At 38.8% G+C, this 23,901-nt stretch overlaps 1 protein-coding gene across 1 annotated transcript in view; it reads left to right on the forward strand.

The window, feature by feature from the left end:
• The window catches only part of ST7L (suppression of tumorigenicity 7 like), a 95,813-nt gene that overhangs the window by 58,216 nt on the left and 13,696 nt on the right, over positions 1–23,901 (forward strand). Inside the window, exons 10-13 of the mRNA XM_056138971.1 lie at positions 615–687; positions 1,713–1,815; positions 20,844–20,994; positions 23,721–23,813. Coding sequence (XP_055994946.1) covers positions 615–687; positions 1,713–1,815; positions 20,844–20,994; positions 23,721–23,813 — 420 coding nt within the window. The remainder of the gene's footprint in view (positions 1–614; positions 688–1,712; positions 1,816–20,843; positions 20,995–23,720; positions 23,814–23,901) is intronic.

Consider the following 23,901-nt stretch of genomic DNA (forward strand, 5'->3'; position numbering starts at 1 on the left):
ATTTTTAAGGAGTTCTCATTATGTTATGCCTGTTCCTCTGAATAAGATAGATTTTTAGTGGTGTCTGTTGAGTAGTTTTTACTATTGTGCTCATGGCTTTCACAGATATTCTGGTTAGAGATTGGAGGCCATACCTGGTGGTGCTCAGGACTTACTCTGGCTCTGTACTCTGGGATCATTTCTGACAGGGCTCTGGGAACCGTATGGGGTGCCAGGGTTTGAATCTGTGTCAGCTGTAGGCAAGGTAAGCTCCTTACCCGCTCTACAATCTCTCCAGCACCCCTTGTCTTCCAACTTTATGTTCAGTGTCTCTACGACTACATCATATTTGTTGAATTTGCAAGTGTAAGCTTTATTTTGTTTTGTTTTTATTTGGGTCACACCTGATAGTGCTCAGAAACTGCTCTTGGCTCAGTGTTCAGAGAGGTTGTTCATGGAGATACTCAGGGAACCATGATATGCTGACCTCAAACTCTGGTCTCCGGCATGCAAAGCATTGTGTGCTCCAGTCCATTGAGCTCCCTACCCAGCTCTTGTAAATTATTATTATTAGAAATTTTCACTGACTTTCATTTTTTTGTAATTCTTATCTAAGTTTAAACTTACCTTTGCAGATATAAGCCTTCCAAAGTCAGCAGCAATCTGTTACACGGCAGCACTATTGAAGACAAGGACTGTTTCAGATAAGTAAGTCGTTAAAAAACCAACAATTTAGAAAGGCTGCTAAGCTCAATATTATATTTTTCCTTCACTGACTTTAAACAATGCTCTTTTTTCTCCCTTTGCATCTTTTTATTATATGTGATGGGAAGAGCAAGGTTTTTAAAGCTTATTAAATCTGGATACCAGCCATGGACTTTTAGACAAACTAATCACCTCGCATCTTTAAAATGAAACTCATATAAAATTTAGATTAATAATACCATTGGGTAATTGTGTGGAGATTATGTATAGTAAATACTTAATGAAGGAAAGTATATGTACTGCATAGTAACTGTGATGTTAATAATGGTGTGTGTGGTAGGAAAATAGGTTTCATGTTATCTGTTCCAAGATGGCACCATTTTCTTTTAATTAAATTTCTTAAATTACTGTGCTTTCAGGGCTGGAGTGATAGCACAGTGGTAGGGCGTTTGCCTTGCGCGCAGCCGGCCCAGCTGAGCTGGGTTTGATTCCTCTGCCCATCTCAGAGAGCCCGGCAAGCTGCTGAGAGTATCTCACCCGCACGGCAGAGCCTGGCAAGCTACCCGTGGCGTACTCAATATGCCAAACACAGTAACAACAAGTCTCACGATAGAGATGTTACTGGGCCCACTCGAGCAAATTAATGAATAACGGGAGGACCGTGACTGTGCTTTCATATGTTTGGAACGGGACATTCATAGTTGGCTTCCTCTCAATGAGAGTTTTATAAGAATATACTTTTATGAGATTTTCTTGATAGCTTCTTTGGCATTATTTTATTATCTTTCCCAATGTGCGCCTTCATTGGACTTTTCTTCAAGGCTTTCTTTAGTAAATGGAAAAATTTAAAAACATTTTTTTGCTGCCTTTATATGCTGAGCCAAAGACTTTCACATTTATGTTTAGTAGTCATTTGGCCTTGCCTTTGAGCATTACCAGAAACCTCTGATTCAGGAGGCCATAATATAATCTAACTATGAAAATAGATGTGTAAATGTTTACTTCTCCATATTTTTGTTTTCTTATAGATTCTCTCCAGAAACAGCCTCTAGAAGAGGATTAAGCACAGCAGAAATTAATGCTGTGCAGGCAATTCATAGAGCTGTGGAATTTAATCCTCATGTTCCAAAAGTGAGAAATTTTATGATGAAAACTTCTTACACTAGAAATCAAAATTTAGGTCTCCATACTGGATTAGAATTGTTTTAGGTCTATTTTTATGCTTATTATTTACCTTAAAATGATCTTTAAAGGAAATTTTAAAAGGTAGATAGAAGGGGCCTGAGTGACAGTACAGTGAGTAGGGCATTTGTCTTACACACGGCCGACCTTAGTTCGATCCTCGGCATCCCATATGGTCCCCTGAGCACTGCTATGGGTAATTCCTGAGTTCAGAGCCACAAATAACCCCTGAGCATCTCCAGGTGTGATCCAAAACGCCAAAATAAAACCCAAAATACAGTAGATAGGAGCAGTTGTTCACTGTAAACTTCAAAATTGATATTAGAATTTTTCATATGCTCACAGAGATTTTAGTTTAGATTTTATTTAGAAGATACAAATGATTTGGTATTATTATTTCATATCTCAGATAATTAAATTTCCTGTCGTTCTAAACATTTATTTTTTAACTTTTTTGTGTAGGGGAATCGGTGTTGGTCTTCATCCAGCCATGCTCAGCAAGTTGCTACTCCCAGCAAGTTGCTAAGAGGTCGCTATGAGCAGTTCTTTGGTGTCCATGTGTTCTGGGAATCAAACCCAGTCCTCATGCATGTGAAGCATGAACACTAGCTTTTTGAACTATCTTCCTGGCCCTGTACAAGTTTTTTATATATAGGCAGAGCTCTAGGTTTTGAACTAGGAGTGGGTAGACAAAGACTGAAGACAAATATATTAAAATAATTATGGGAAACATATTTGGAAGTTCACAGAAAAACTGAGTTGATATTTTTTGGTACCAGATGAAACTACCCATCTCATTTTCTTTTTTGGCAGGGTTGAGGGTGGGGGCCCAACTCAGGAGTGCTCAGGGGTTACTTCTGGCTCTGCACTCAGGTCCTGGCAGTGCTTGGGAACCATATGGGATGCCAGGCATTGAACATGGGTCGACCTTATGCAAAGCCTGCTGTACTATCTCTTTGACCCCTCATTTGCCTTCATACTGCACACCTTGCACACTTACAGATTGTTGTTGAATCCACCCACGGTTAAATTTTATGTTTTAAAACAATGCCCATGTCAGAAAATACAGAATATTTAAGAATAGGTGCCTTTACTGTAAAGTGGAATTATTACTTTTGATATCTGTACAATGTGTGTTAAGAGAAACTGAAAAACTAGTAAACATTGTCACTGTCACTGTCGTCCCGTTGTTCGTCGATTTGCTCGAGCGGGACCAGTAACGTCTCCATTTTGAGGTTTGTTGTTACTGTGTTTGGCATATTGAATATGTCACGGGTAGCTTGCCAGTCTTTGCTGCACAGGCGAGATACTCTCGGTAGCTTGCTAGGCTCTCTGAGAGGGGCGGAGGAATTGAACTGGCTCAGCTAGACTAGCTGTGTGCAAGGCAAATGCCCTACTGCTGTGCTATCACTCCAGCTCAGCAGCAGCTCTTCATATGGAGCAGTAATTCTGTGGCTGTAGCAGATAGGGAACAACTTGGATTAAATGTGTTATTCCCATGGAGAGTTTGAGCTGTTTTAAGCCAAATCTTTATTCTTATGCTATAATAGCTTCACTGTCATTGTCCTCCCGTTGTTCATTGATTTGCTCAAGTGGGCCCAGTAACGTCTCCATTTTGAGACTTCTTGTTACTGTGTTTGGCATATTCAACTGAAAAGCTGAAAACTAGTAAACATTAAAGAAATTAATCTCTAAAAATTAGTCTCAGAGCTGGAAAGATAGCAGAGGACTAAGGCACTTGCTTTGCACATGGTTGACCTGGGATTAGTGCTTCACACCCCATATGGTCCCTGCCAGGAATGATCCCTGAGCATAGAGCCAGGAATAACTTCTGACCACTGTTGAGTGTGTGGATGTGGCCCAAAAGCTGAAAAACAAAACAAAAACCCAAAAGAAATCCAAAAAGTTGAAGTTGTAGAATTGAGAAAATTACTGAAGTCTTAGGAGACTCAATAGATATTTATATATTTATTAAGTTATTCTAACACTATAAGAGGCCCCGGCAAGCTACCAAGAGTATCCTTTCCACACCACAGAGTCTGGCAAGCTCCTGTGGCATATTCTGTATGCCAAAAACAGTAACAATAATGTGTCTCATTCCCCTGACCTTGAAAGAGCCTCCAATGCGGCACCGTTGGGAAGGACAAGTAAGGAGAGGCTGCTAAAATCTCAGGGCTAGGATGAATGCAGACATTACTGGTACCTGCTCAAGTAAATTGATGAATAACAGGATGACAGTGATACAGTGATACAGTGATTAAGTTATATTAATCCTAAAGAGTTAACAAAGTTTGTTATTAATTATAATATATGGTGAAGTATCTAAATCACTCTTGGCAAACTTTCACTACTTAGTATAGTAATATTTTAATTTAGTTCAGATATTTTCTAATTTCCATTTTGCCTTCCTGTTTGATTTATTGCTATTTTTTTATGTTTAGAGATTATCTCCAAATTCTGAACACACTATTACCATCTTTTTATTAGTCTTTCTAGAGTACTTGCAATTTTATTTCACCCCTTTAAAACATTTGAAATCCTTGAATTTCTTTTTATTTTCAAGTGCCCTACTCACTGTATTATGTATTAAGTCCCCCTTCAGAAATTTCATTAGCTTATAATGCTTAGGAGAGGCCCCTAATCCTGGCCTAATAGGATTGCTTTCATTAAATTTTAGGGATTGATACTTTCTGGTCTTCACAGATAATTTGAAACTAGACTATAGTCCAAGCATGTATTGATTTATTTTCAGTTCTCTCTTATTCCTAGAATGTAACCTTCCAGGTTCCTATATGATCTTCAGCTCTGGCTTTTGTTTCTCTAGCATTATGAGATTAGTGAAAGGGGGTGCTTAGCTTCTTAGCTATCTTGTCTAGAATTATCAAACATACTTGTAGTAAAAGAGCTCCAAGTGTGGCTTATTGCTCAGGTTTCTGCTTTATTCGGACTGTGAATTGGTAATTCTTTTTGTTTTTGTTTTTAGGGCATGCCTGACTATGATCAGAGCTTATACATGGTTCTGTACATGGTGTACTGGGTTAGGCAAAGATTACACCAGAAGTATAATCTCTCATGTGGCTGGAGAGGTGGTACATGGGCTAAGGCACTTGGCTTGTGCATAGACAATACGTGATCAGTCTTACACTCCACATATGTCCCCTGAGGACCTCTATTTGAGATCTCTGAACACAGAACCAGAAGTAAACCCTGAGCACTGTGGGGTGTGCCCCAAAACAACAAAATAAAAAAAGTTATAATTTATAAGGAACAAATGGATAAATTGGACTTAAATGGGCTGGAGCGATAGCATAGCTGTAGGGCGTTTGCCTTGCATGCAGCCAACATGGCCAATCCGAGTTCAATTCCTCCACCCCTCTCGGAGAGCCTGGCAAGCTACCGAGAGTAACTCGCCCGCTCGGCAGAGCCTGGCAAGCTACCCATAATGTATTCCATATGCCAAACACAGTAACAACAAAGTCTCCAATGGAGATGTTACTGGGCCCGCTCGAGCAAATCGATGAACAATGGGAGGACAGTGACAGTGGACTTAAATAATTTCTATTAAGAGAATGGAAAGAGGGGCTGTAGAGATAGTACAGCAGGTAAGGTGCTTTCCTTGCACAGCGCCAAACTGCCTTAGATTCTAGACATCCCATGTGATCTCCTGAGCACCGCAGGAGTGATTTTTGAGCACAGAGCCAGGAGTATGCCCTGAGCACCACTGGGTGTGGTCAAAATAAAAAATAAAATGATAAGATAAAAAACCGATACATACTATTTGTAAGTCATATAAGGAATTATTGTCAAAGGAATTATATCCAGAACATATAAAGAATTCTTCCAAGTTGTTAGAATATGAATGAACAAAGGATTGTTAGCTTACCAAAGAAGATACATGAATAGTTAATAAGTTCATGTAAAGTTACTAAACCTCATTAATCACTGGGGAAATACAAATGAAAATCTGATGTCCACACTCAGCTGACCTGGGTTCACTCTCAAAGACTGATATATCTACAAGGAAGTGGAAAAACTACATACATTGCTGCTGGATGTGTAAAAAAATAATTGTGGAGAATTTTTGGACCATGTCCAGCTGTGCTTCGGACTACTCCCAGCTTGGTAGCTTCCAGGGGTCACTCTGGGCAGTGCTGGGGGACCATGTGGTGCCCAAATATTAGGAGTTCCCACATACAAAGAATCTACTCCAACAGTTTGACCATTCTCCCCCCTCACCCTGGGAGAGCAGTTTTATAGTTAAACATACCCTTAGTACATGACCTATTAATTCTGTTCCTAGGTACCTATTACTAGAGTAGTGAAAATGTTGTCTTCTGAAACACGTATACAAGTGTTAATCACAATAGTAGAATAAAAAATAAAGAAATGTGGGCTGGAGCGATAGCACAGCGGGTAGGGCATTAGCCTTGCACGCAGCCGACCCAGGTTCGATTCCCAGCATCCCTTATGGTCCCCTGAGCACCGCCAGGAGTAACTCCTGAGTGCAGAGCCAGGAGTAACCCCTGTGCATCGCCAGGTGTGACACAAAAAGCAAAAAAAAAAAAAAGTTAAAAAAGCTTAAAACTATGGGGAAAAAATGGTGAATAAACAAATTGTGGTTATAGCCATACAATGGAATACTTTTTTTTGTTGTTTGTTTGATTTTTTTTTTTTTTTGCTTTTTGGGTCACACTCAGTAAGGCACAGGGGTGACTCCTGGCTCTGCACTCAGGAATCACTACTGACGGTGCTCAGGGAACCATATGGTATGCTGGGAATTGAACCCGGGTCGACCACGTGCAAGGCAAACGCCCTACCTGGTGTGCTATCGCTCCAGCCCCTGGAATACTTCTTAACACAGAAACAGAATGAACTATTGTTACATGAAATAGCATAGATGCAGCCTTAATTTCTTTATGCCCAATGAAACAACCAGACACAAAGACAACATGTTATATGATTCTATTCATAAGAAATTTCTAGAACAGGCAAAACTATAGACTCAAAAAGCAGATCATTGCTGAATAAATAGCAGTACTCCTACATTAGAGTAAAAAAAAATTAAACAAAAGCAGATCAGTGGGCATAGGGCTAGATCAGAAATCTTTTTATAGTGATGTACAATTGTACAAATTTACTAAATACCATTGAATTAGATACTGATAGTTGTGGATTTTGTGATATATAAAGTATACCTCAATTTAAAAAGATATATATGTGTAATGTATATATGTGTGTTGTCAGGAATTGAACCTAGGTTTTCACACATATATGGCCAGTGCTTTACCACTGAGCTACATCCCTTCCCTAAATAATGTACATAAATTTTTAGCTTTTTAAGCTATTAAAAAGTAGAAATTTCTGAATTTCCTCCTTAACTAAATGTTAGATGTTTATGTAGAACCTTATGTATTTTCTCTTTAAATATTAAAGCCACTTGACAGTTCAGCTTTATAAAAATATTTAATAAGTAGAAAGTTGGTGAAAATTTTAAAAAAAAGTAGAAAATTGGAAAGGTGCAATCTAACCTTACATTATTGTCTATGAGAGGATACTTTAAGCGGGGTGTTACCAAACAAGTTACCAATATTTTTTTTTTACCAAGTCTCAAGTTTACTTCAGAAACATAACTTAAGTCTTAAAACAATTTAGGGTTAGATAAAATTCCCCCTTCCCCAAGCTAATTTAACAGAAAGTTATTAAGAATCTAGACATCCTTCCCTTGTCTTAGCCTGGACACACACAAAAAAATCAACTCAAAATGGATATATATAAAAAAAAACCATGATATAAGACTGGAAGCCACAGGACTTCTCGAAGAAAACCTAATGGTCAGAGCGCCTTGATGTTAGTCTTGCTGATGGTTGTTTGGGACAGAACACGGAACAAAAGCAACAAAAGCTGAAATAAACAAATGCACTGTATCCAATTAAAACCTCTCTGCAGAAGAAGAGAAACCATTAGCAAGATGAAAAGGCTGTTTCCATTATGGGAAAAAAGTATTTGTAAATCATATATGTGAAAAGCAAGCAATTAGTCAGTTAATGTCCTAAATATGTTAAGAACTCATACAAGTCATAGAAAAAAAAACAATCCGATTAAAAATGGCCAAAGCTTTTTCCTGTCTCGAAAAGGCCGTGGTTTTTTTTTTTTTATAGTACTAGTGTTTTTATTTTATTTTATTTTATTTTTTTATTAGTGAAAAACCATGAGGTACAGTTATAGGCTTACAAATTTTGTGCTTGGGTTTCAGTTATACAATGATCAAGTGCCCATCCCTCCACCAGTGCCCGTCATCCATCCCCACGGGTCCCAGCATCCCCCAAAGCCCGCGTTTTGACTTGAACACATTTTCCTCTCTTTCCCCCATCACATCTTTTAAAGTAAATTTCTTTCTATCAAAGCTATTTTTGTTTCAGAAAAAAAATTAATAAATTAAATTTTAATGGGCAGTGGATAAGCCTGTTTACTTTTCAAAGAAGATATGCAAAGAGTAAGTAAGGTAATATTTTTTGAGAAATTTAAGTTCCAGCAATTTGGGTGATATACTTAAATAGCTTTAGTATCATATGAACTGGGAGAGCTATGAAATTTGTGGTTTATTTGCTGTGGTTTTATAAGTGATGAAATACTGTACAGATGTAGTCCTCCTGCTCTCTTGTCTCTCTCCCTCTGTACTTCCTCTTTGCCACTACTCCCTTCTTTTCTCTCCAGTTATGACCTCTCTCTCTCTCTCTCTCTCTCTCTCTCTCTCTCTCTCTCTGTCTCTCCTCCCCTGCCCCCAGTCCTGGGTATGGTTAGGGCTTACTCCTGGCTCTGTGTTTAAGGCTAACACCTGGCAGGGTTTGGAACATAATATGCTGTGCCAAGGATCAGACTGGGTCTGCCACATGCATTGCAGGCGCCTTGCCTACTCTTCTCTCTCTCTGGTCTGCTCTCTATTCTTGACACTCAACTAGAATCAAGCAAATTTAAAGAACTTTACAAGTTTCCTCCTACAAAGTTCAACCGTGAGTTATGATAACTTGAGTTATGATAACCTAATTATAACCTGTACATTATATAATGTTATGCTACCTAAGCAACAGTGACATATATTTTAGATACTCTTTTTTCTTATAAATTTTCTACCCAAAAATTTTGGATGTTATCTAATTTTACTAGTAGATGACAAAGGGTATATGTATTTTAGCAGGAAATATGTTTTTGAAACTTTCCACATACCCACAGCAGAAATGGCTGTAGATCGAGTGCTGTATGACTTGGTAAAGCTGGAAACTCTTAGAAGCACAATAGAAAAATATCACATACATTTCTTCAAACTATAAATTTACTTAGATATTTCATTAATATTACTTGGACAGAATTTTTCAGCCTATCGAGTTCGATTTCTCTGCCCCTCTCAGAGAGCCCAGCAATCTACTGAGAGTATCTCGCCCACATGGCAAAGCCTGGCAAGCTCCCCGTGACATATTCGATATGCCAAACACAGTAACAAGTCTCACAATGTTACTTGGCCCGCTTGAGCAAATAGGTGAACAGTGGGAGGACAGTGACAGGTACAGATTGAATGAATACAGTATAGTAACTACAGTACTACAGTATGACAGTAAAAAAATCAGAATGGCATATTTTCATAGTTTTGGATTATCATCCTTTATTACCTAGCATTACCTTTGATTCAGCAACAACCTTTTTTGGTTTGTTTTGGGACCACACCCGGTGATGTTCAGGGCTTACTCCTAGCTCTGCACTCAGGGATCACTCTTGCAAGGCATAGGGGACCATATGGATGATAAGGTTGGCATGTCAGACCAAGTGCCCTATACACTATACTGTCACTCTAGCCCTCAACTTCTTTTCAGTTACTAAACAAGAAAAAGATCATAAATTTTTAAGCTACTGTAAAAATTGTACTTAAAATTGTATAGTTAACTGTTCTTTATGATTCTAAATATTCTTTTCTTAAAAAGAGTGAAATCACCATATACAATGACAAAGTTGTTTATGACTGGGTTTAGGTCATACAGTGTCCCAGCACCTCTCTCTTCACTAATATACATTTCCTACCACCAGTGCCCCCATTTTCCCTTCTCCCACTCCCACCCCAACTCTAAATATCCTAGAGCATCCTTCTTTGGTTATTCTTGTATTTTAAATTCATTATTATTCAGATATGAAAGAATTTTATGGGAGATTTTTTCAGCTGGCTCCTCCCAGCATGATGCTTGGGAGCCTCATCTTGGTGAGTGCCCAGGAGCTGGAGTGTAGGCCTTGAGCCCAGGGTCCTGCATGCACTCCTGCCCAAGATATTTTTTTAGTGCATATTCACAAGGTTACATAATTATTACCAATAATTCTAGAACATTTAAATCTTTTTAATTTTATTTTTATAAAACAGTTTACAGTATTTGATTACATTTAATATTTGAACACCAATCCACCTCCATTATACCTTCCAGCCACTATATTTCGGATGTTTCCATCCTGAACCCCAACCTGTGCCCTGAAGTAGAACTGAAATAATTTATTTTATATTGTTTGTTACAAATAAACCACTGAAAACTTCAAAAAAGTTTACTTAGAGGAAAGTATGTAAAGATTGTTGTATTTCAACCAGGGGCCACTAAGCCCTTCTATAAGAGATTACTAGCACTGTAGCGCTGTCCTCCCGTTGTTCATCGATTTGCTCAAGCAGGCACCAGTAACGTCTCACAACAAATTGTGAGACTTGTTGTTACTGTTTTTGTCATATCGAATATGTCATGGGTAGCTTGCCAGGCTCTGCCGTGTGGGCGAGATACTCTCAGTAGCTTGCCAGGCTCTCCGAGAAGGGCGGAGGAATTGAACCTGGGTCGGCCGCATGCAAGGCAAACACTGTACCCGCTGTGCTATTGCTCCAGCCCACATGTTGTTAAAGGTTGAGCCTTGTGTGCATATATATATATATATATATATATATATATATATATACACACACACACACACACACACACACACACATATCTGTAAAAATATATTTCCCTCTAAGATTGGTTGCCTTCTTTATATTTTTTTAATATAGGAGTACTGCTATTTATTCAGCCACTGATTAGCTGATTGAATTGGAGATGAACTCCTTTTGTTTTTCCCCCATTCTTTTTATAATTTTATTTATTGGATCACCGGGAAAGCAGTTACAAAGCTTTCGGGTTTAAGTCTCGGTCATACAATGAAACACCCGTACCTTCACCAGTGCCCACTCGCCACCCCCAAAAACCCCAGTATGCTCCCTTCCCACACCCTCCCCCTACCTGTGGGGCAGATGATTTCCACATTACTCTCTCTCTACTTTGATCACATTCAATATTTTGACACCAGACCCACCATATTATTTGGGATTTTACCCCACACTCAGATCTGCCGAAAAGGGTTGCCTTCTTTAAACCCCATCAAATATGGTACACTACTCTTAGAGTATGAGTGGTGTGAGGTGTGAGATGTCCAAGTATGGGTTCAGTCATGGGTGAGACTCGGCCTGAGCATGTGGAGAGCAGCCATGAGCATGGCTGCAATTGTGTTCTGGAGGTTTTCGGCTGCTGGGGCTAAGTCCCTTGGGGTGGGGCAGGGCAGGGCCTCACCTTCCCCACTCTGGGGTGCCCCGAATGAAACAGCCTGGCGCAGGGTCCAGCAGCATGGCTATGGCGAGTCATTTTATGCTCTCTTGCGAGAGATTTATGAGTCTCTGGGTCATGGCCATTAATAAGATTATCAGGCACCAGCCAGAGGTGACTTGTGGGTGTGACTGACAAGTTGCCAGAAACAGGAGGACGTGGGAAGAGGCCACCCATTTCCAGTACCATTGAACCTGATAGTTTCAGGAATTTACAGATTTGAAGTAGTTGATATACTGAGGACAACTCATTTGTGTTTTACAGGAGAATCCCTTATATTAGTAGTAAAATATAACATTTGAAAACAAAATGAGGATCTGGAGAGATAGTACATGTCTTGTGCATGGCCAACCCGAATTCGATCCCCAGCACCCCATTTGGTCCCCTGAGTGCTCCCTAAGTGCAGAGCCAGCCTCCTGAGTACAGTTGGATGAAACCTCCAAACCAAAAAGAAATAAAACAATAAAAAAATTTTCAAAATAAAATCAGAAAAAATGATTTAATTTCTGTAATGAGTACAGGTTTAAGAAGATGTTATTTATGGGGCTGGAGTGATAGCACAGAGGGAAGGTGTTTGCCTTGCACATGGCTGACCCAGGTTCGAGTCCCAGCATCCCATATGGTCCCCTGAACACCTGAGTGCAGAGCCAGGAGTAACCTCTGTGCATGGCCAAGTGTGACCCAAAAAAAGCCAAAAAAAAAGATGTTATTTGTAACTAAAAATTACTATATCTTATTTTACAGTAACACTTTACTTTTTTTCACTGGTGGTGGGATGGGTATCTGATCATTGTATAATCAAAACCCAAGCACAGAAAATAGTAAATCTACAACTGTACCTCATGGTGTTTCACTAATAAAAAAAATAAAAAAAAAAAAACCTTACTGTTTTTGCTGCCAAGAAAGTAGATTGCACCTGGAGATTTTTCTCAATACAAGGGGAATTTCAAAATTAAATTTGTTCATAGACGGTAAAATCTATTCTGGTTGATTAGAAACTGGAACTTGCACATTATTTTAAGTTTCCCTCTATCAAGGAAGTTGCCAGCTTTTTAAAAGATTTCAGTTGTTAAACTACTGATATTTTTGCACAGTACCTAATAGATATTCAGTTGAGCTTCCGAGTGGCATAACAGAAAGAAGTAAAGGGAGAAAAGGGAAGATGATATGGAAGTTGATCACCCAAAATTAGAACTCAGCGTTTTCCTTTGCATTTTATTGTGCTGTAGCTAAACATAAGTTCTTACTCAAAAATGCTTATCTCTTGAGGTATTGCTTTATAAGATTATATGAGAAGGAGTTTTTCTGTTGTAAATGCCCTTTTCCCTACTGTGTAAGGTCTCTTTCCCTTTGATCCTGAAGCTCTTAGATAGCATTCTCTGTTTTCTTTCTGTTTATTCACAGCGCATTTTTGTTTATTTTGTACCTGGGAACAGTCTTTAGATATCCCACTAATACACACCCCGTGTGGACTCTGCATTCAGCCTGCCTGTCCAATCTCATCGAATGTGCACTGAGAAAACTAATTGCAGAGATAAATTGGTTCTTTGTGTGCATGACTGATCAAGAGCAAAGTACCTAATTTCAGATGCCTTCAGAGAGATTTTTTTTTAACCTCTGCCTTTTAAGAGGAAGATTATAAAGCATTATCATTACTTCAGGTCAGAATTATATTGCTTTCGGTCAAAAGCTGTTGTAAGATTTACAAAGTAATAGAAACAAAGTAATCTAAAGATAAATTATAAAGATCAAAGCACTCCAGAATTAAAGTGAATTTGAGAGAAAGCATAGGTTTAGTTTTAGATTTATAAAAAGAAACCATCAGACCATATAGCATTGTTTTTTTTTTAACTGTAGCTTACAAAATAGCTTAAATTTTTAACATTTTTGGTTAAAAGCAAGTTTTTTGGGCATGTTGTCTCTAGCTGGATGCTATTTAAGCTTTCTCAAGCAAATTTTTATTTATTCCAGTTATAATAAATAGGATGGTTCAGAGATAATGTGAAACATCCCACAATGCATATATTAGGAGACAGCCTTGGTTTATATCTTTAACTATGTCTTCAGGATGGATGGCCTATGTCTTACTATGTCTTACTTATTGGTAATTTCCAAATCTGCAGCTCTCTTTTTTTCAGCTTCCTTCATCTCTGGATTTGTGTATTTAGTCATGGAATATTTTACATATATATTTTATAAGTACTTCAGACAGTTTAATTGGATCAAACTCAAATTTGGGTTACAACAGGGAGGTCACAGTAGTGGTGTTCAGGAGTCATGCTGTGCTGGGGATGGAGCCCAGGTATTTTGCATGCCGAATGTGCGCGCTCTTAACTCCTTGAGGGATCCTGGTCCTCCAACTGAAATTTTTAAAATTTATTTTTAGGCTATCTTTAACATGCCTCTCCTACCATGCTTCTGTATTTTCACTTATTGCCTTTTACTCTTCCTCCTTAATCATTATTTCCACTTTTCAAAATTACTAACTCATTCATATTGATATAACCTTGAAATGTTTTTTTATATCTGGTCATCTTCTCCATCCCCACTATCACTGAATATTGTGTGCATTCAGGGCTTTTTTTTAAAACATTTTATTTGAATGTTTTTATTTTTTATTTTTTTGCTTTTTGGGTCACACACGGCCATGGATGCACAGGGGTTACTCCTGGCTCTGCACTCAGGAGTTACTCCTGGCGGTGCTCAGGGGACCATATGGAATGCTGGGAATCGAACCCGGGTCAGCTGCGTGCAAGGCAAACGCCCTACCCGCTGTGCTATCTCTCCAGCCCCGCATTCAGGGTCTTTTCTTAAAAAGAATTTTTTTTGTTGGACCTGGGGCATGGGTCATACTTGCATGTAGCCTTGCAAGTATGAGACCAGGGATTCCATCCCTGGCTTTGCTCCAGATGCAGAGTGGAGTCTCCTTGGCACACCGTTTATAGTTCCTGGCACCCCTGCCACACCTAAAATGTAGCTCAGTAACTGACACCAGCTAGTACTGTAACTTAGAGCAAGTGCCCAAACCAATTGTGTCTGACCTCTGCTTATCACATGATAGGAAAAGGGGGAAACTATTATTGTTACATTAAAACTGGAAAATATCTCCCAGATAGGTTCTCTAGATAGCTCAAAAAGAGATAGCTCTTTTTTCTGTGTAGTGTATATATTGCCATGCATTTTTGTGTGCATTGCTAAACATGGAAAAATAGATACAGAAGTAATCTCAAAAACGTTCTTGGGCTATTAGAACAATTTCTCGCTGGTTTTCCTGACCTCTACCCATTGCCAGAGTTGTCTCTATAGCACATCCTTCTCTTCTTAGAGTCCTGCCTACTCTCTGTTGGGCCTGAGCAATGTCTTAGTGCATATAGCCAGCAACCCTGTATGGCCTGGTCTGCTGGCTGCCTGCAGCCTTTCATTTGGCCATTTCAGTCTTCTTTCTAATTTCCAGGCTCATCATCTGTGGGATTCGGCATGACTTCCTACCTTGAAACAAAGTAATCTAAAGATAAATTATAAAGATCAAAGCGCTCCAGAATTAAAGTGACCTTGAGAGTATGCATAGTTCTAATTTCGGATTTATAAAAGGAAACCATCAGACCATATATAGCATAGGTTATTATTTTTTTTAACTATAGCTTACAAATAGCTTAAATTTTTAACATTTTTGGTTAAAATCAAGTTATACATGGCTCAGTCTTCACCAGCTGACAGGTTCCTGTTTGTTCTTTAAGACTCTGTTCATCTTTTTCCTCCTCTATAGACAAAGCAGAGATGATGCTTTGGGAGGGTGGGGAGCATTATTTAACGAAGGGAGATAGCCACACATGTCATTGCTCAGGAGCAACTACTGACTCTGTGTTTGAGGGCTGTTTGAGGCAGTGCTTGTGAGAACATACAGTGCCAGGAATCCAGACTGGGTCTCCTGCAGGCAAAGTGTGCTTCCAGCCCATATTGCTGTCTTTTCAGCCTGTAGAAAGAATGCTTTACATATTGGATACTTTGCCTAGCACATAACAGCATTCAATTAATTTTCAATGCACATGTCTGTAATTTAGGTCTGAGTTACAGTAAAACTTTATGTCCACCATTTTTTTTGAGTTTTATGTTATTTTACATAAATTTTGAATTACTTTTGCTCTAATTAAAAGCTTTAAGATTTATTTATTTATTTATTTATTTTTGGTTTTGGGTCACACCCAGCAATGCACAGGGGTTACTCCTGGCTCATACACTCAGGATTTACTCTTCGTGGTGCTTGGGAGACCATGTGGGATGCTGGAAATCGAACCCAGGTTGGGGGCGTGAAGAGCAAATGCCCTACCCACTGTGCTATTGCTTCAGCCCCAAAAGCTTTAAGATTTTAAGTGTGGTGGTACAATTCCAGAATGGCTATTTCTTAACTTATAAAATAACTTAATAGATATTATACAACAGTTAAAAATAAGCTGGATGTAGCTCAGTGGTAGAGAACTTGCCTGGCATATATGAACTCCTGAATTTGAATTGTAGCATCAGGATAAAAGATAAATATATTTTACTATCTGTAATTATATAGTATTTTATATATTGTGTATAATTGACTTGATCACTGTATCACTGTTATCCCGTTGTTCATCAGTTTGCTCAAATGGGCGTCAGTAATGTCTCCATTCATTCCTGTCATGTGCTAGTGTATTCCAATGGCATCTGCTCACTCCAGGAACACGAAGAGCCTGAGATTTTAGCAGCCTCTTCTTACTCATCCTTCCCAACTCTGCCGCATGGGGGGCTCTTTCCGGGTCAGGGGAATGAGGCCTGTTATTGTTACTGTTTTTGACATTATTGAATATGTCACGGGTAGCTTGCCAGGCTCTGCCATGCAGGCGGGATACTCTTGGTAGCTTGCTGGGCTCTCTGAGGGGATAAAATGTCATTGATTTGATAATATATATTCATATATATATATATATCTCAATAATTTATAAGAACATAGGCCAGAGTGATAATACAATGAGTAGGGCATGTGCCTTATATGTGGCCAACCCAGGTTCGATCCCCTGCATCCCACATGGTTCCCCAAACCTACCATGTATGAGTTCATAGCCAGGAGTACCCCTTTAGCACTGAGAGGTGTAACCCAAAGAACTAAACAAAAACAACAACAACAACAACAACAAAGAATAATATATCAATTAACAAGTATTTTAGTGCCTGCTTTCCCTAATGTTCTAGATGCTATAGTAGATAGTGAAGGCTGTGGTTTATTTTTATGCAGTAACAAAGCTTTGTACTGGATAGCAGAAATTCCAGATTAAAAATTTGTGAAGAAGAAAAAATAAGTATTAACTTTTTAACTATTTGTTTTAAATACATTTTCTTAAAACTGATACATTTCCCTTATATTTCGAGTGTAAAAGTTAAGTATTTTATTAAAAGCTGAAAAACAAGACTCTCTTTTGTTTTGTTTTTATTTTCTTTCATTTTTTTCTTTTTTAAAAATGTTTTAAAGTCTAATTATAAATGACATTTGTCAGTATGTAAAACATATCAATAAAAATTAAGATAACAAAAATATTTATTGACTAAATAACAATGATCCGATCTATAGTTACTATTCAAAATGCTTTCTTATGACATAACAAGTTGATATTTTTTAGTATTATATTTTACCAATATCTTCACTCCCCATTTTCTAAGAGACTACTATACTAAGACAGATTTTAGTTAAAAGCTTCTGGGGTCTAAAACTCACTAAAAATTATTTGAGATGTATTGTCTCCTCTCTTTGTAAAATCAAGCAGAATTTTAATAGCAGTGGTTTTAAAAATTAGTTTTCTTCTGAAAATGAGATGCTCTTTCTGCTCAAGATTCCACTGTGATTGCTGCTTTTCTCTGCTTCCTATTGAAGAAGCTCTCTGCACTTGCACGGAGCCCAAAGGCTCATGTCAGAGGTCAGCTGTTTGAGTCCATTTTCCCACAACCGCCTGGTGTGAGTGATCTTTGACTGTGTTTTTAAAAAAATGGGCATGGATTAGAGAGGATTAGAAAGAATATTACCCTTCTGAATATAGGTCCAAGGCGCTAAGGGGAGAAAACCCAACCAGGCAGCAAAATGGGCTTTGCTTGACCAGGACACAACCTCTGCTGCATTCCTTTAAGAAACTGAATGGGAAACGTTAAGTCCCAAAACTGGATTAGTAAATAATCTCATAGTTTGTGACATCTGCCAAAATAAATTGATGAGCATTCTTAAACTTTGAGAAGAGAGCAAGGCATCAGGAGTAAGAGTAATTACGATTTTCCTTTTTGTATTTCAAATTTTCTGTTTGGTGTAATACTTAAAGGTGGGCATTAAGCCCAGCAGGTGTTGGAAAAGCACATTTCACACAAAAAAGGAAAAATTATTCAGATATATTAATGTGACTTATCTCTATGTGTTGATTAATAGCCTAAGGTATACATTTTAAACTATTATTTTTGCTTTCAAAATTCTTTGTGTCTGTAGCAGTTTTACAAATTCAATTCTTTAATTTATGTTATTTATTTCATTACTTTGTGTAACAAAAAACTTAGAATTTGAAAGGTGACAACATCCTTTTCATATAGCTTTATTTTGTAACAAGATTTTGATCTTATATAATTTCTTATCACATTATTTAGAAACAATGAGCTTATTTCAGAACTATTCTAGTAGGGAAAGTATGCTCTCCTCGATCTTTGGAAGAAAGTATTTAGCTAATTAAGTGTTATTTTTAAAGATTAGTTTTAGATTGATATCTTTAATAGTAATGGTGGCATACAAGTAATTAATTTTGGATCTTCAAGTAATTTGATTGACATAGTAACTATAATTATGCTACTTTTGAGGTTTTGCTTTTGTTTTGGGGCCATACCACTGGTGATGCTTAGCATTTATTCTTGGCTCTGCACTCAGGAATTGCTCCTGGTGGTGCTTGTGGGACCATATGGGATGCTGGGGATCCCTACTTGCTTACAATCATTCTAGCCCAGATTATGCTATTTTAGTATAGATTAATAACAATACAAGCGGCCAACATGGCCGACCTGAGTTCGATTCCTCCGCCCCTCTCGGAGAGCCCGGCAAGCTACCGAGAGTATTGGATATGCCAGACACAGTAACAACAAAGTCTCCAATGGAGACGTTACTGGGCCCGCTCGAGCAAATCAACGATCAACGGGAGGGCCTTTACCTTTACCTTTTAATAACAATACAAGAATTTTCTTTAAGACTTTAACGTAGAATTTAACTTCTAAAGTAAGAATTGATAACCTTAACTTCTTTAATAAGCATATTTTTTTCTACCCACTGTCATTTCTGTATCTTCTTAAATGTTTATCCTATAATTTGACTATTATCCTCTGTTCTTCTCCACGGAATTTTCCATATCCCCCAATATGTTCATCCACATTCACCCATCTTTATATGTTAGGTCAAATCCCAGACCCATTTATTTCCATCCCCTGAATCAAATCATAATCATAATCCTAAACATAATCCTAAACAAATAATAATACTAAACATAGAGGTACCATATGAGCTAGCAGTTCCACACCTACATATCCAAAAGAGATGGAAATACAGATTTTACATACAATCTCAAGCACAGTTGTTTATTGTGGTAGTTTTCATACTAACCAAATAATTAAAAGCAACTGCGTACCAAATTATGAATAGATGAGCATGATGTGAGCTGTTGTGATGTGAGCTATTCATAAAATGAAATATTATTCAGCCACAAACAGGAATAGGGACTGATATAGTAAAAACATGGATATACCTTGAGAACATACTAAATGAAAGAAACTATTGCAAAATAACATATCATGGAGCTGGAGAGATAGTATAGTGGTTAAAGCTCATTTGTGTCTTCCACATGACTAGTTCCTAGCAATACTGGATGGTCACCTTAGCATCACTGGATACAATCTTGAGGGCTCCTGAACACTGTCAGGTGTGGACCTGGAGAGCCCCCTCCTCAGCGCCATTAGGGTGACTTGACTAATCCTTAGCACAGCAGTACCTACGCAGCACCACATCCTTGGATCTATTGAACTGCCAGCTCTGTCAGCTGAGAACCCCTGGGGGACAGAGGGCAGGCCTTTTGAGCATCACTTGGGAGTACCCCACCCCCCTGCAAAAAAAAAAAAAAAAGAACATATGTTACTCTGTTAATGTGAAATGTTCAGAGTAGACAAATTTATAGAGAATGTGAGTTACTGATTATTTAGACTTAGAGGGAGTGAGGAAGTAAAAGATCTAACTGGAGTCACATAATTTCCTTTTTAGGTAATAAAAATGTTCTAACATGATAGTGATAGTTCCACAGATCTGTGAATATGCTAAAATCCATTGAAATGTATACTTTAAATGGGTAACATTTTAAGTATGTTAATTATAGGTCCAAAAACCTGTTATTAAAAATAGTAAATTAAAAGAAATTAAATACATCCTATCCATATTCCTTTGTGGATTATTAATACCTCTAATAAAGCACTCCCCACAATCTGATTATAATTATTTTAATTAAGATGTCTTTCTTGTTACATTAGGAAGCTCCCAAGAGTAGACAGCGTTTTTTCAGGGTTTTCCATGACAGCCATAATGTTTTGCATTCAGTAAATGTTTATTTGATTGAGCATCACAATCAAATTAATCTATATAGATGAATTCACTATAAGTATCGATAAAATAAGAATAAGAAAAAGACTTAAACATTGTCATGAAGTGCTTTTCCAAGATTATACTTTTAATTTTTATGCTTAAATTTTTTTGTTAATAGTACCCAAGTTTGAACCAAGATCTTCAACTCTGGCTCCATATTTAATTTCTTAATTCCTTTTTAAAATAATAAAAATTTGTTCTCATTATTTTTTCTCACATTATGTTCTCACTTTATTTTCTTGAGTTTCCATTCTGTAGCAAGCAAGGTCACACATAAGCTTTGTCTTTTACTTATATATTTCTATATTTTGACACTTCGGCATTTGCTTGTGTAATCATTTTATACACATTATCATTAGGATGGTCATGTCATTTTAGCTATCTTGATGTTTGCTCTGAAAATTAAATTGAGTATGAAATTATCTAGGAGGTGGAATGGTATTACAGCAGGTAGAGCATTTGTCTTGCATGTGGGCAGCCCTGCTCAGTCCCCAGCATCCCATATGGTCTTGAGTGCAGAGCCAGGAATAACCCCGGAGCATTGCTGGGTGTGGCCCAAAAAAAGTTAAAAATAATAAAATACATCTTTCTGGGTATTTGAATTTAACAGTTTATTTTTTCTTTTTGTGGTGTGTCTGTGTATGTTATTTCTGCAGTATTTATTAGAGATGAAAAGTCTGATTTTACCTCCAGAACACATTCTGAAACGGGGTGATAGTGAAGCTGTTGCCTATGCTTTCTTTCATCTTCAGCACTGGAAGAGAATAGAAGGTGCTCTTAATCTGTTACAGTGTACATGGGAAGGCAGTAAGTATTCTTTTAAAGATGTGGCACTAATACCTCTGACCTGCAATGCTGGGGGACCATCTGCAGTGCTGGGGATTTATAGGGTTGTCTGTGTGCAAGGTAGGAGCCTTAACACGTGTACCATCTCTCTGGCTCTAAATCACTAATGCTTATTATAAGAAAAACAAAATCTGTATTTTGGGAATATGTTAGAGAGCCAAACAATAATATAAAAACAAAGCCAATTTTGCTAAGTACTTGGCTACTTGATCAGATCAATAAAGATCCATTCTTCAAGAAGTTTGCAAGGAGCCCCAGGATAGCTTCATGCTAGAGCCACCTGCCTTGCAGGCAGTGAGTTTGTGAACCTAGAAGCACTGTTATTTGGTGATTTGGTGCCCTACCAGGTATGTGAGGTCTGCAACCAGGTGTGTGCAAGCCTTGTCATTGTAACAACAAAGGCAGAGTAGTAATCTAGATCAGGTATGGGCAGTCTTTACCTAGTAATGATACTTAATCTTTGTGGCCAGTCTCTGTCACAACTACCCAATTCTTGTGACATGGAAGCAACTTGAGATATTTATGAATAGACATGACTATTCTATCCAAATTTTATATAAAAGATAGTAGGCCGGGTTTGGCTAAAGGGCTAGATTTTGGGGCCAGAGCAATAGTATAGCAGGTAGGGTGCATGCCTTGCATGCTGCTGACCTGAGCAGTCCCCTGATACACCGTGTGGTCTCTGATGCCCACCAGGAGTGATCCCTGAGCACCTCCAGGTGTGGCTCCCGAAGGAAACAAAACAACAAAAAAATACTTTGTAATTCCTCATATAAAATTAGCTCTGCTGAGTGGAAAGCTTTGGTGGTATCTTACACATGAACTTGAGTCACTAAGAATTTGGGGTGGGGGAAACAATACCTGGCAATGCCTAGGGAACCAACCATGTGGTGCCAGGGATCACCTGCCACTCTCACCCATCTGGTCCCCCAAGCATCAACAGGCAATTCCCGAGTGCACAGAGCCAGGAGTAAGCTCTGGGCACTGTCTGGTAGGGCTCCAAATTATTAGCTCTGGCCCCCAAAATTTACGTGTTTCAATTTTATGAAGATTCTTTAAAGTAGAAATTTTAACTTTGGCAAGTTAACTTTAGTATCTTTTTTTCTTTTTCTTTTTTTTTGGGGGGTGGGGAGTGGGGATGTTCTGGACTTGCTTCTGGTGGTGCATGAGGACCATATGTACATGGGTGAGGTGGCTGCCGCCTCAGAGCTTATTGGAAAGCCAGGTATGAGCCAGTGGTGACGGGGCAACTGCATTCTCATGGGAAAGGGGACGGTACCAACTCGTCCTTCACGCCCTACCGAGGTCATGAGTTGCCCCCCACGAGCGGCTCTCCAGTACAGCCATGGATTCAGAGACAAAAGGACTTAACCCAGACCCCGGCAGCTTGCGGCAGAAAAGTGAATGGACCATGTGTTAAACCACGGCATCATGCCTCCCTGGGAGGGAAAGGATGTTGCTTCCTTCCACCTCCCCCGCCCCCCTCCCCCAGCAGCAAGGTGGCCGCTGCCTCAGAGATTATAGGAAAGCCAGGTATGAGCTGGTGGTGGTGGGGCAACTGCAGTCTCATGGGAAGAGGGACAATACCGGCTTGTCCTTCACGCCCTACCAAGGTCACAAGTTGCCCCCCACGAGTGGCTCTGCAGCACAGCCATAACACCAGACAACACAGAAACCAATCTCGTAATTATCTGGTTCTTTGCAGAAATCCAAAATCATGAGGCTGCTATTGCGGCCACGCGAGATTATGTGATTCTCATAGCCAGCTATAGAAACAAAGTATTTCACAATGCGTTTTCAGTAATTCTGATTGTTGGCGGGGGGGGGGGGGGGGAGTTCTAAACAATAATGGTGCATCTTTTGTCAAAATTATGATTGTAATCAATGTAGAGAAGAGTTAAGTGGAAATCATCTGCCTCACAGGCATTGGGAGGGGTGGGACGGGGGTATATTGGGGTTCTTGGTGGTGAAAAATGAGTACTGGTGAAGGGAGAGGTGTTTGATCATTGTATGACTGAGACTTAAACCTGAAAGCTTAGTAACTTTTCTCACAGTGATTCAATAAATAAATATAAGAAGAAAAAAAATCTCTTTAAACTAAAGCACAGCAGGTAGGGCATTTGCCTTGCATGGGGCCAACCGGGTTCCATTCCTCCGTCCCTCTCGGAGAGCCTGGCAGGCTAACCTGTGGCACATTCGATATGCCAAAAACAGTAACAAGTCTCACAATGAAGACATTACTGGTGCCTGCTCGAGCAAATCTATGAACAATGGGAGGACAGTGCTACAGTGCTCTAAACTAAAATGCTGTGGGAACATTATATATATATGTGTGTGTGTGTGTGTGTGTGTGTGTGTGTGTGTGTGTGTGTGTATGATATTGACCTGGGAGATACTGACTTGGGTTTGAGTCCTAGGAGCACATGGGCCCCTGAGCATTGTTGAATGTAGTTCTGGGAACCCCCAAGCAATACTGGTGTGGTTTTGGAGTCCCCCTCCCCCCCACATTGCTGGGGTGACCTGAGTATCTCTGGCACTGCAGGGCCCGAGCTGCCTTGCATCCTCGGGCCCTTTGCACTTGCCTCCACACCCCAACCAAAGTACATTTACAGAATGGTTTTTGTCTGTAGTGTAGGGTATATGTGATCATTGATCGCGATGTCAACACATGTATTTTCTCCCTTCAGCTTTTAGAATGATTCCATACCCATTAGAGAAAGGCCATCTCTTTTACCCATATCCCAGCTGCACCGAGACTGCTGATAGAGAACTCTTACCTAGTAAGTAAAGATTCTAAGATTTGTATACTTATAAGATGTGTTCTTTTTTTAAAAATATGATATTCTCTCCTTTTAAATATTCTTGTTT

This window comes from Sorex fumeus, unplaced genomic scaffold (assembly GCF_029834395.1).
Source record: "Sorex fumeus unplaced genomic scaffold, SorFum_2.1 ptg000131l, whole genome shotgun sequence".
Lineage (NCBI taxonomy): Eukaryota > Metazoa > Chordata > Mammalia > Eulipotyphla > Soricidae > Sorex > Sorex fumeus.